This window comes from Leptonychotes weddellii, chromosome 3, assembly GCF_054177405.1.
Source record: "Leptonychotes weddellii isolate Sample4059 chromosome 3, ASM5417740v2, whole genome shotgun sequence".
Lineage (NCBI taxonomy): Eukaryota > Metazoa > Chordata > Mammalia > Carnivora > Phocidae > Leptonychotes > Leptonychotes weddellii.
In genome coordinates this window covers 74,856,029-74,869,721 of record NC_138371.1, presented here as the reverse complement: position 1 = coordinate 74,869,721, position 13,693 = coordinate 74,856,029, and the positions used below count along the sequence as shown (strand labels likewise).

General features: G+C 39.8%; 1 protein-coding gene across 1 annotated transcript in view; it reads left to right on the top strand.

The window, feature by feature from the left end:
• Positions 1-4,613: 4,613 nt before the first annotated feature.
• The window catches only part of ACVR2A (activin A receptor type 2A), an 83,142-nt gene continuing 74,062 nt past the window's right edge, over positions 4,614-13,693 (top strand). Inside the window, exon 1 of the mRNA XM_006727673.3 lies at positions 4,614-5,352. Within this exon, the coding sequence (XP_006727736.1) occupies positions 5,298-5,352 (55 nt within the window). The 5' untranslated portion in view covers positions 4,614-5,297. The remainder of the gene's footprint in view (positions 5,353-13,693) is intronic.

Below are 13,693 nucleotides of genomic sequence, written 5' to 3'. Positions count from 1 at the left end.
CCATCCTCCCACCCCCCTCCCCTCTAGAACCCTCAGTTTGTTTTTCAGAGTCCATCTTTTCTCATGGTTCGTCCACCCCTCCGATTTCCCCCGCTTCATTCCTCCCCTCCCGCTACCTTCTTCTTCTTCTTTTTTTTTCTTAACATATCTGGAAAGCACTATTTTTGAGGGAGAGTCTTAGGTATATAGTCCATTTTCTACTCCAGTGCCTCTCAAGTTATCTATGGTGAATTCCCAATCTATGAGACTTTTATAAAATGCAATAAAACTGAATTATCAAAAACATGAAATAAAAACAAAAACAAAATATAAGCCCAATTGTTTTTTTTTTTTAAGATTTTATTTGACAGAGAGAGAGAGACAGCGAGAGAGGGAACACAAGCAGGGGGAGTGGGAGAGTGAGAAGTAGGCTTCCTGCAGAGTAGGGAGCCTGATGTGGGGCTCGATCCCAGGACCCTGGGATCATGACCTGAGCTGAAGGCAGACGCTTAACGACTGAGCCACCCAGGTGCCCCAAGCCCAATTGTTTTTATTAACTTTAACATTATTCTGTTAAGTTTCTACAATATTTTTTTTTTTTTAAGAGAGGAAGGGAGAGAGGGGAAGTGGAGACAAAGAGAGAGAATCTTAAGCAGGCTCCATGCCCAGTGTGGAGTCCGATCCTGGGCTCTACCTCCTGACCCTGAGATCATGACCCTGAGATCCTGACCTGAGCCAAAATCAAGAGTCAGCCACTTAACCAGCTGAGCCACCCAGGTGCCCCTCTATAGAACTTTTTAATCAGTTGTCAATGTCTATGCTAATCTCATTAAAGATCATTAACAAAGTTTGAGACCAACGTTGGTTTGAGAACTGCACTTTTGAGTAGTGTTGTTTTACACCAACTGAGGTCATTGGGATTGATTTATGCACTGTATCTCAAAGCTGTCTATCCTCTGTTATAGAAAGAAGAGTTGAAAAGTATTAAAAATAAAACAAAGCTAAGAAATAAGTTATAAAATTTATAAAACAGTTGAAGAATTTAGAAGTAAAATAGAAAATTATTAGAAATTAAAGTTCTAATATTGTAGAAATTAAACAGAAAACTAAGTCTCTGTGGTCATGAATATAAATTTCAGGGTGGGAAAATACCTTCCTCAGAAACCTTGACTGGAGTTTGAAGGAGGTGAGAGTGGGAGAAAAGTCAAATATTACCCTTGGGATGTTCCACAGGAAACAATTGGTTGTTATTTCTATTACTAATTTGGATTAATACAGCCTTTTTATCAAAGTGATAGGCACATTATTTCTACCACAATTAGTTTCTCCTAACTCTTCTCATTTTCCTGCCCTAAAATATTCTGCCTTAATGTTTTGTCCCTCATCCATTCCCACATCCTTATTCTTCTCATTACCTGTCTCCCCTCCCACTCCACCACTGGCATAGTGTGATGCTATGACTAGACCTAAGTAAAAAGGGAGGAATAACAGTAGCAAAAGCTAGGATATAGGGAATTTAATTCCCACCTTGAGCATTTAGGGAGAGGAGAATGTTCATGAGAGATATGCTATTATTTGCCTTCCTTTGACTTACCACGTTACCAAGTTTTTCCCCATGTATTATGCCTTACAGCATTGGTATATGAGAAATTCATTACTTATGCCACTTCAGGAAATGTTATTTGAAATTTGAACATAGGAGTAGACTTTTATAGTACCTTTATAGTATACTTTTATATACTTATACAAATGTATACTTTTATAGTGTATAGAAAGCAACAGAAATACTTTTAAATCCTTCATCTAAGGGAAATCCAACATCCTTCATACTCCAAAGGAATTTAGTCATCTTTCTGAAGATGAAGGAAGAGAGATTTGGCATGTCTATGCTTATATGTGGCTGTTGGTATGTCCAAAGGCAGATGAATACCTTACAGTGAATTTCTTCACAATATATGCCATACCATCCAATCTCAAAGGCAAGTTCAAATCTGGCCTAATTCAATTCCAGCCGTATTTCAGAGCTGAAGATTTAATCTATACCTTTTTGAGCCATACAAGTTCCTAGCAAAATAAATCATCCTTTATTTTGGAAGCAGTCTATAACACTTGTTTACCTCGGTCTCCTCATCTAGCCAACACACACTTGAATTTCTAGATTAAATTGGCCTCTCAAGATTCTTCCAGCTGGGAAAGACTTGCAGTTCAATTGAATTTCTTGTCAGAACTCTGGACCTGAAATTCTAGCATTTGAGTGGCTATAAGACTGGGTTTCAGGTATGGGGATTGAGTGATGTTAGCTAAAGATGTTTGACACATAATTGTCTAATGCTCTGGCAGACCAGAGTTCCTTTCACATTTCCTTTCCCTTTCTTCTCCTTCCTTCCTAAACTCAGCTTGTACAGCTTGCGCTGTTAGAGAGATGTTGGATTTGTAGATTAAGAGAAAGTGATTCTAGTAAAGAAAGAGGGGCAGTAGGGTTACCTGCAGCTACCTCTGTCTTCTTTTTAAGCTTTGGAATTCCAGTGGGAATTAGTCACATACTCTCATGTCTTATGAGGTTAAATTATTTTTGAATTTTTAAAAATATACAGAGGATGGGGGATTTTAGGAACAAAATAGGTAACTACTGTTACTGGATATTAATAACTTCTCCCATGGGGTTAAACCCTTTATAAGAATAGTGAGGACTTCAACTTGTTGCTCCCTTTTCATACTACAGAAAAATGATTTCCTTCTTCTCTTACATTCTTTTACTGGCAAATTTTGGTGGTAAATAAGGAACACATTTTCAAGTTTTAGTCCTACTACTGGTTATTCCAGTTATTCCACTTGCTCTGGTTTCACAATTCAAGAAATATGGAAGTGATGCAGAGAAAAGACAACAGTGAGGCCTGATCCAGGGTATAATTGACATCAAATTCCTGAATGAACTAAATACACTCTTCCATTCCAGAAACATTAGTGGCAACTTCTAGTGCAAGTAGAGAATGGAAAGAGGGTTTATATCTATTCCTCTAACCAGCTCATAAAGTCCAGAGAATTACATAATATGAGATCATTTAGACACCTTGAAGACCAACTTGGGACTTTTCTTAACTGTTGCACAATAGCAGTCAAATTCTAAGCACCACAACTTGAGAACTGGAAATCTTGGAGAGAGTTTAAAGAGTCATAGTAATTACTAAACCTTGACAAGTTGTAGAAATGGGCAGATAATTACAGGATGAACTTAATAGACAGAAATATAGAGTAATTTAGAGGAAGAGAAAAATAAAACACTATAAATACAAGGGAGAAGGCTTGGCTTTGTGGGAAAAATGTGGGATTCAGTAAACCACCAGTAAAACATGAGTTAGCCATACGGTACAGTTGCTTTATTATTTTTTATTAATAAAATTAAAATATTTGTAGAGTACATGCAAGAATTATTGTATCTAAGAAAAAGGCAGTAATCCCCTAGTCATCTATACAATTATTTAGTAACCACCTATCACATGCTAGACACTTTGAGTGCTGGCATAAAATGGAGAACACATAGGATCCCTACCTTCACGGAGCTCGCTAAAGTGTGGTAAATGAGAAAGCTAGTACCTTTAATACTGTCTTTAGTTTGTATTCTGTAGCCAACTTCAAGTACAGCAAATACTGTGAGTTCCTTGAGGTAGGGGTCCTATTTTTACATTTGGGATCCCATTCCGTGCCGCACAGCATCTTGTAAACAATCAACTTGGATTAAGGGGTAAAAATAAGCCCCCCAAAAACTAAAATTTGAAAAAATAAACGCTTGTCTGACCATGAAATCTCTTTGGCACGTAATGTTTGCGAATCTATTACGTGCAGAACAGTTCTCAACACAATGCTTTGTGTATAAAAGGGATGGTAGCAATGGACTCAAATTGCACACCGTGATAATTGCCATGGACATCCTCCTGACCGGGTTGACAGCCCATCCTCCGCGAGTTTTTTCCCTTCTTTTCTCTTTTAGTCGAAAGACAAAACCCTTAAGCTGTAGCTACAGGGGTGGGACGCGGAGCTTAGACTGGGGGCACAGACACCAGCTCGCGCGCACCGAGGTCGCTAGGGCAGCTCCGTGGGAGCGGCGGACCGGCTCACACCCCCGGCTTCCCGGCGCCCGGAGTCTCCGTGCGGACGAGGCGTCCCCCCAGAGGAAAGACAGGGCGCCGCAGACGCCCCTCGGAGTCACCGGCCACCCGCCCCGCCTCAGGCTCCTGTCCCTCTTGGGTTCCCACTGATCTGGCGGGTGTACGTTCCAGAGAGGCCAGTGGGGCGCGATTAGAAAACCAAGCGCTCCACGTCCCCGACCGCATCTAGTCACCCACCCACTCCACCCCACAGCCCAGCAGGCCAAGCAGGCCGGACGCCGAGGCCTCGCAGTAACGAGCCTCTGTCCGCCCCGCCTCCTCGCCCTCCAGCCGGCCCCGCCCTCGCACTCACCCCTCCCCCGCTCCCGCCTCACTTCCCCGGCAAGCTCCTCGCGCTCCCGGCCCGGCACGCGCGCTGCGCCCGGCCGCCGCTGCCGCTGCCGCCGCCGCCGCCGCCGCCGCCACCACCACCGCCGCCGCCGCCGCGGCCGCCGCGGCGGAGCCTTTCTCCGCGGTGCCTGGCTTCCAGCTTCGGGCCGGAACCGGAAGTCTGGGGGGCGGGGCCGGCGGAGGCCAGGGGACCGAAAACGCGGCCGAGCCCGGAGCCCGGAGCCGGAGCCAGAGCCTGGACCAGAACTTGGCCGCCGCTTGCACCGCTGCCGCCGCCGCCGCCCGCTGCTCCTTCCCTGCGCCACAGCTGCCTCGGCCGGCACGGCCCCGAGCTCAGCCGCCACTGGCCCGTGGACTTTGGGTGTCCGGGTTGAAGGTCGGTCCGGACGTCGGACCCAGCTCGGTTCCCGGACTGTCCGGGCGGCAGCGGACGCCACCGCCGCCGCCTCCTCGTCGCCTCAGCCTGGCGTTTTGTTCCGAGAGACCCGAGAGGCGAGCGGAGCTGACAGTGATTTTGACAGTGATTTAAACCCGCTTTTGTTGTTGTTGGCTTTTCGTTGTTTGGTTTTGTGTGTTGTGCGTGTGTGTGGCGGTTTTTCCCCCGTGGTGCCTTTTTTTTTTTTTTTTTATTGTTGTGCTCTCTTTCCGCCCCCCCCCCCCTTTTTTTTCTTTTTCTTAACCCCGTGAACGTTTTTTTGGTCGGGGCTTCCGAATATGTTTTATGACGGTTGATTTTACACCAGGAGGTTTGTCTCCGAGGAAGACCCAGGGAACTGGATATCTAGCGAGAACTTCCTACGGATTCCCCGGCGCCTCGGGAAAATGGGAGCTGCTGCAAAGTTGGCGTTTGCCGTCTTTCTTATCTCTTGTTCTTCAGGTAGGTGCATGGAGAGCGGCGCGGCGGGGCTGCTGCTTGCCGCTGCTGCAGCCGCCGCTGCTGCTGGCGGCCGCGGTTGTTGGGTCGGCGAGCTCCAGTGGAGCCGGGGGACGTTTTCCCCGACCCGGAGCCCCTCGGCTGCGACCCCCCAGGTCTGATTGTGATCTGGAAATCTCCATGAATTTTTCTCGTTTTGAGTTAGGTTGGCGAACTGATAAGAGTGACTGCTCGGTTGTGGAAGGGAGAAAGTCATGGTTTGTGGCCGTAACATTGGATGACAGCGCTGGTCGGGTTGCAGTTAAGCCACAAATACCACAAGTGACAATCTGTACAAAGGTTTGAGACCCGAAAGGCGTTTTCCAAAATGTCATTTAGTGTAGCATTCTCCAAAATAAGGGTGTTTTATTTTAATCGTCTTTTAATTAGTGCTTCACCAGTGACTATCACGACAGAGACCTAGCCAGTTATTACTTAATTTTGACCGTGAGAAACAATGCATCATATCAGCAATTTCATCTGGGTCTCCCCTTACGTTTTCTTCAACTTTACTGTCCAGCAGTGTTAAAAATAGTTGTAGTTGTTGTTGTTGGAGTATTAACAATAACCCAGTGCAGAAGAGGTATGCCGCTGTGTGTTTGTAATGTGCTGGCTTTCAACCACCATTTATGTGCTCTTTTCTGGCATAGATTTTGCTTACCTACGGAATACTTATTTTAAACGCGTTGTATTGAAGCATTGTTTTTGGTTTAGAGCAGCCATTTGAGATTGTTCATACTGTCAGATACATTATAGTCATAAAATAGGTTTTGGCCCAACGTTGGAAGAATAATTTGGTCCTTTTATATTGAAAATTTTGATTTTTGGGAGAACGTTCTATGCTTGCAACCAGTGGTTGGAAAACTGTCTAGTCTTTTGTATTTGAAATTCTGTAAATGAATACAACCTAGCTCAAAGGTGTGCAAATGTACGTAACAGGAGAGTTAGTATGATAGATGAAACAATTTTAAAGTCGCAATGGATCTGTTTATCATAAAATTAAATATTCAATTACTAGGTTGTGAGAGAGAATTATGGGGGGGGGAACGAATTGACAGGTTTCATGGCCGTGTCTTTATCTTGTTTGCTACAGGGAAATTAGAGGGTGTTAGTCTTTTCTTTGTGTACCTCTGTGGTGTGTGTGTGTGTGTGTGTGTGTGTGTCCATCCTCCCAACCCCCTCTTTTAATAGAATCTTTTGTAATGTATAGAATTTTGCTGAATGGTACATTTCCTTGTGGTTAATAAATGGATAAAGTCTAGTCTTATGTCTGTGGTGGTATTGATCAGTTCCGGGTGGGCTAAATGTGTTGTGAAATGGCGATCATTGCCAGAGATTAACCAAAGAATCATGTCTGTTTAAATGGAAGAAGGAACATGCTTAAGGCATGCTGACAGTTCTTTTTGTGCACGGTTTGGGGAGGAAGATAAACAATGGTGTCTGTGAAATGAATGAATACCTTGATAACATTAAATCTCTTGCTTTTGTGACATGACTTAACTGTGTAGTTTTTATTTTTCCGGTAGTACTCTCTCTCCTGTGTTCCTGTATGTTCTGGTTGGTGAACTCCTCTTTTTCATATCCCTTTCTCTGATCTCCTGCCCTTGAGGAGGAGGGGCATCATGGCTACTGACCAAGGAATTGTGGACATTATTCCCTCCCAGACCCACCTGAGTCACACTAATTGGTGAAGGAGGTTATTCTTGAGCAGTCTGGTATTACTTCTGGAAAAGCAGGCTGTCGCTACAGATCTTACAGCTTCCTCTGCTTGGTTTAGAAGTAAAGAGAATCGAGCATTAGTTTTTTGTAGGATTATTTTCCGTGGGCCGGGAGATTAATGGCTAAAATTTTGAAATACAGTAATTTTCTTGCTATAGAGCATATACATATGTAGCACACAGAATTACATAAAACTGATAATAAATATTGTTGCATAGTTTTTTTTCAAATCCTAGTTGAACTAAAATATAATTCTATTGAAGATAATTGAAATCATCTTAAAGACTAATCCATATTTATGTATGAAGATTTTTAGTACTTAAAATATCTGATTTTTTAAAAGGCTTTTGTTATGAATCAAATGCACTCTAAAAGATTATTATATTTCTTTTCCTAATTGATTTTTCTATGTAATATGTAATCTGGCATGCTGGAAGCATGAGAATGGCTATTTTTATGAGAATTTAAAAATTTCTCAAGTTGTCAGTTTTTGTTCCTGGATATTTGATTTCTTTTTTTTTAAGCGAATGAAAAATGGTAGTAAAGAGCTGTTGTATTTCAGGTTTTTAGGATGGATGTTTACTGTTTTCTTTAGTATTTTGCAGACTTTGATTTTTCAGTTTCCATCCATGGTATGTATACTGGAGACTCTTTTTGCAGACTATTCCTGTAGGATATGGCCAAGTATGTAATTTCTTAATGTAATTCCAGGGGAAACATTTTTGAGTTTTGCCCTCATCCTCAAATGCCTACAGATTTCTTTTGTATTTGAATTTTTTCATTCTTCTTATCCTTCCTCAAATTTTGTTTCAAAACACAAATGTATTTCTTAGATTATTTTTGTTTGTTTTTAAAGCATTGTGGCTAATTTGTATCTTTCTTCACCATTTGTTAAACTGTGAGTTTGATACTTGCTCTAGTACTTAGGTTTATCCTACCTAGAATGATGCAGCTATTGTGGTATTTGAGTTGCACTGAATAAGTTGAGAATTTGTTTGGATTTCTGTGGGAACTGGGGCAGTTTGGTCCATATATTTGATGAAATAAGAAATGGAAATAAAGTAATTATGTGCATTTCCTTTACTTCAGCTAGGCAATAGTGTGTGTGTGTGTGTGCGTGCGCGTGTTCATGTGCTCCTGTGTATGTTTCTGTGAGTGAGTATATGTGCGGTTGGAGGGAGAATTGGCAGTGCAGTGAATCTTCTGGGACTCGGTTGAACTTTGGCTAATAAGTGATAGTTATTAAATGCTTTGTTTTCTACAGGCAGAATTTCTTAAATGTAGTCCGGAGCAAATTCAAATACAATATATTGGAACATCAGACTTCTCCCCCACCAATTCTTGTTGAATTTTTTTCTGTTTATAAGAAAAAAGTCTTTTGCTCCCTGCCCCTGCACCTCTCCCCCAGGAATTTCTTAAATGTAGTCCGTGAGCAAATTCAAATACAATATATTGGAACATCAAACTTCTCCCCCACCAATTCTTGTTGAATTTTTTTCTATTTATAAGAAAAAAGTCTTTTGCTCCGTGCCCTGCACCTCTCCCCCAGGGAACATTTTTGGTTTTCACAACTCTGGAGGACGGTATGGCTGCTGCTAATCATCCCGTACTGCACAGGACAGCCTTACACAGTAAAGAGTTATCTGGCTCAAAAGGTCAGTAGTGTTGAGGTTGAGAGGCCTTATTTTAAACTCTTCATTTTTAAAAGTTTTAGTATATTAGTAAAAAGGCCCTGCTTCCCACTCCCACAGTCAGTCATCCAAATTTTACAAGGATATGCTATTGATCTTCAGGTGACTTTGTATTGAGAGCTTTCATCTTTTCATTATCTTTTAAAATTCGAATGATTATATTAGAAAAACAGACTGTAGGTGTACACGTTATTTCATCTTAATGTACTTTAATAAAAATGTTTTGCTGAGTTATGAATAAACTCTCCAAACCCATTGCTTTGCTATGATGGAGAGCCCATGAAGACTGTATATTCCTGAATAGGATGAATAATTGGTCAAAGTATCAGGTTTAATTATATTTGCTTTTGATCTAGTAGTCTCTTTGCTGTGATAATCATCTTTAAGGATATTTCCTTTTATCCTTATTAAAATCATTGTCTGGACTGTGTGGTGGCAGCAGGGTTGTGTGTGTGAGAGAGAGAAAGAGGGAGAGACAGATTAACGTGGTGCAGGAAAGTTTTCTAAGTTTCATGTGGAAGAACTATGTGCACTCTTACATGTCCCTGAAAGGTTTCAAAGTATAAAATCAGGTTTTTTTTAAAGGATATTATTTCTTTTTCTTTTCTTTTAGATAATTTTTAATTTGAAGAAAGTTTTAAAGTGATTTCCTAATTACATAATTTTCTGGAGAATCATTGGCTGGTTTTTGGTTATCATTAGACTCGTTTAGGCTATACTAATTAATATTCTGTGATCTCTCACAGACCCTTGTCCTTTTTAAGGTTAAAATTTGACCATAATTAATAAGTGCTTACCTTGTTTTGAACTCTGGTTTTAAGGAAGTGAACTCAGCCAGGATAAGAATTAAAGTGAAAAAGTGTAAGTAGCATTACACCATTGAAAGGAAAAATTCTGAAATCACTCCCACAGAAAGTATGCAAATCAGCCTCATACTGTCTTTGTAACACACCTCTCCATACATACACATCTCTGGTACTACTGACATCTTCACCTTTTGGGTTCTACTGTTTCATGAGAAATAAAGCATAACTAAACCAAATGAGATTTTAATAATCTCTAAAGTTCTTTAGATTCTAAAACTATTTTGTTGCTCTTTTACTTTTGTAAGTAGTGTACTCTTATTTCTCATCTTCGGTGTCTCAAAAATCTGTGGTTATATTTGTCTTTTCATGCTCTCTTATGTTGCCACTTAACCTGCATGACCTGCATGGTTCCTCTTAGATAGTAAGTTAGGTAAGGTTAGCAGTGAATGATACTAGAGTCACTAGTACTCTTTCACTTTTTATTCCATATTCTATAACTTATAATTTCTTCCATTGCCTTTAATTATGTTTCCCTTTCCACTTTATGCCTTCTTTGTTTATTCTTTTTTCCTTCTGTACTTCCCTGTATTGTAGCTTGCTTGTGGAACCCACTTGTTGCTTAGCATCAGAGGTAGCTCAAGAGGGCTCACACATGGTTTAAATGAAAACAGATTCAATTTAGAACGTTTGAGAATTGACCAGATAGTCTTTTCCATTGTTCTTTCATTTGTTGGTTTCTGGAATACCACACATACACTTGGGAGTAGCGTTATTCTTTTGGAATCAAATGGCTTCAACTGTAGATTGCTCTTATACTACCCCCCCCCAACTTTTTTTTGATGCGGGGCGGGGCAGAGGAAGGGGAGAGAGAGAATCTTATGTGGCGCCCAACACTGGGCTCCATCTCATGACCTGAGCCGAAATCAAGAGTCTATCACTTAACCCACTGAGCCACCCAGGCACCCCACTCTTACTCCCTTTTTAATATTCTAGTTTTCTTGAACTCTTTGCTGTTTTCAAAAAGTCTATCTTTTGTTATTATTCATTCATCATCTCTGTTTAAGCCAAAATTTGACCAGACCAGGGAATATATTTATTGCCACACAGCTGGGACCATATCAGACTTCCTCTGTGGTAGATTTAATTTTGTTAGGTTCTAATAGTCACGTCTAGGCAGAACACTGATTTCAAATTGACTACTGAACATGAAAGTTCCAGGAATAATGTATAGAGAAAGAAGAAGGAGAAGTCAAGAAGGTAAGAAAATAGATAGCAATTGACTTTCTGTCCTCCAACTGGATTTCTGTTAGTCACTTTCATATACCCAAATGCATCTAGTAGTCACATTTTGTTTAACGAAGGGTCTAAAGGGAATGCATTGTTTCTGAGGTTGGATTTTTAAAAACTGTTAGAATGGGGGACTTAAAGGAAAAAATTTGGAGGTTCTTACAGATACTGGACAAGAATGTGATCACAGTGGTCAGTAGACTTTGGTTCTGGTGTCATCACTGCCACTGTCCAGCTCATCTATCATTTTTCTTACCTGAATTATTATAGTACTTTTCTAGTTAAGACTAGGTCCCTGACACTACTTCCTCTTCCAGTCTGTCCACATTATGACTTCCAGATTGACCTCATTAAAAAATAAATCTAAACATGTCACTTCTGCTTTAAACATTTCACTGTGAGTCACCTTTAGAGCATAAAATCTAAAGTCTTAGAAAGGCATGTCCTTAGAATGGTGCTTTATCATTTGGTTCCTGCTGGTGTTCTCTAACCTCTTGGTATAGTGGCTAAGAAGATGGGCTCTGGAGTTAGACTTCCCTGGTTTACATCCTGGCTTCATGGTTTAACCTTGGGCAAATCACTTCACCTTTTGTGCTTCAGTGTTATCATCTATAAAATGGGGATATTAATAGTGACTACCTCAGAGAGTGCTTTGAAGATTAAATATCACATAAATACTAGGTATTCTGCTGGGCTTCTCCTTAGTGTGAGTCCTATATTCCAGCTATACAAACCTGACTTGCAGTTTTTTTAATGTGTTGTCCTTTATTGTATATCAGTATGGTACCTTTGTATAGGTTAGTTCTTCCTCCTTTACGTGGCTCACTCCTTATTTTTAAGACTGAGAAGTATCACCTTTTTAGAAACAGTTTTTCTGCCACCCAACCCAGATTGAGTTAGTTGCTTTCTATTCTTCTAAATGACCTTGATTCTAGTAATTACTGCAAATGTTTATTTACCTGTGTACATGTTAGACTATGAGCTCTTAGAAGACATCTTCTCTTCATCTACAGACCCAGTCATAGAACCTGGCACACAATAGGGGCTGAGGAATTGTTTAGTGAATGAATGAAGCGAATTTTTTTCATTTCTGGACTGTGGGTTTTTCTTTTATGTATTAAAGCAATAAACTTGGATTAGATTATTTCTGAACTTTTTTCCTCCTCTAAAAGCTTTTTGATTTTATAATCTTAAGGTTAGAGTTTAGTGTATCCTTAAGTTCTGTTCATTTTTTTTTAAATGCTGTGTTTCTGATCCTTAGATTAAATCTTTTAATATAACCTGAATCACACAGGTTTAGAAGGCATTTTAGAGATCTTTAAGTTCTGTGGCTTTCAGCGTTTTTGATCGTAACCCATAGTAAGAAATACACATTGCATCATAACTCAGTTCCCATATACATAAATATGTATATATATCAGAAATAGAAGTTTTGTGAACTCTTACTGTGTGTAAGACTTTTATTTTTATATGCTGTTTCACTAAAAGAATTTTTTATTGTGATCCATTAATTAATTCAGTGATCAACTGATGGGTTCTAAACTCCTAAGAAATAGTGGCCTAGTTCAGCAATCCCTTATTCTCTCTACCCAGTTCTCTGAGATGGAAGCTGCAAAGTAAACCTGTGCAGTGAAAAATACGTGTACTGAAAAATGTGCTCATTATTTAATCTATAATAGAGAATGTGTACTTAGGTACAGAATACAGGGAAAACTGGTCCTAAAAGAACATGGACCTGCCCTGGCTGAGCTCTTCTCTCTTCTGGATTCTGTGGATAAATTAAGTATACACAAAGGTGCTAAAGAAAATTAGATTGTAATTTTGAAGAGTTCAGATTTTTCATGATTTAGGAAAGGCTTGCTGGAGGACATAGATCCTAATAATAGGGGGAAAAATGTCTTGGCAGTGGTTGAGAGGGATTTTCATCTTAATAAAGAAAAGGCACAAAATAGGATCCAGGAACACAGAGAGCATTCGCCAGTAAACTTGACCATGGATGGAAGGCAAGTGGAGATGAAGGAATTTTGACTAAATCTGGGGAAGAGGTTTATGTGATGAGAAGATGTTTATAATTGCTTGAAGAAGTAAAACAATCTCATTTGAGGGAGTTAAATCAGAGGAAAAGTAATTAAAACTAAGAGAGATGCAGATATTGGTGGATGTCCCAAATGTATATATATGTAGAATATAGGATAGAAGAGCAGTTTGAAGATTAAAGTAGGATGGTAGCACTACTAAATAAAATTGGTAAAGAAATATCAAACCAGAAGAAAATAGGAAGCATTTTCATAACTAAAATTCTACAGACAGATATAGATGTAGGCTATAAGCATGAATGAAAATAAAGACACAGATTTGGAAAAATAAGAGTACATAGAAAAGATGAGCACATGTAGTACTCTTTTATGGGGGCAGAGACACTATGATGAATATGACTTCATTGTGAAGTTAAAGAATTCTGAGCACTTGTGGCTCATTATGTTGTTTGTGTTTAAATAATGGTCAGATTACAGTAATCGCAATTATTGCTCATACTGGCCATCCAGATTACATTCTCTGAAATCTATATAAGGCATTTTCCTCACAGTAAATTAATTATACTGTTGTATAGAAGTAGATTTAGAAACTTTTTTGACTTGGTAGATGTTATTCATGTCTGAATCCTAAACCTTTTCAATACCGTTCTTTTGGACTAGATATAAGCACTTTTTTCTTTGGTTGACTATTTTCTTAGTAGCTATAGTCACATTGGGCATCATTTTATTCTCGAATTTGCTGAAGGAAATAAATGTAAAGCAATCA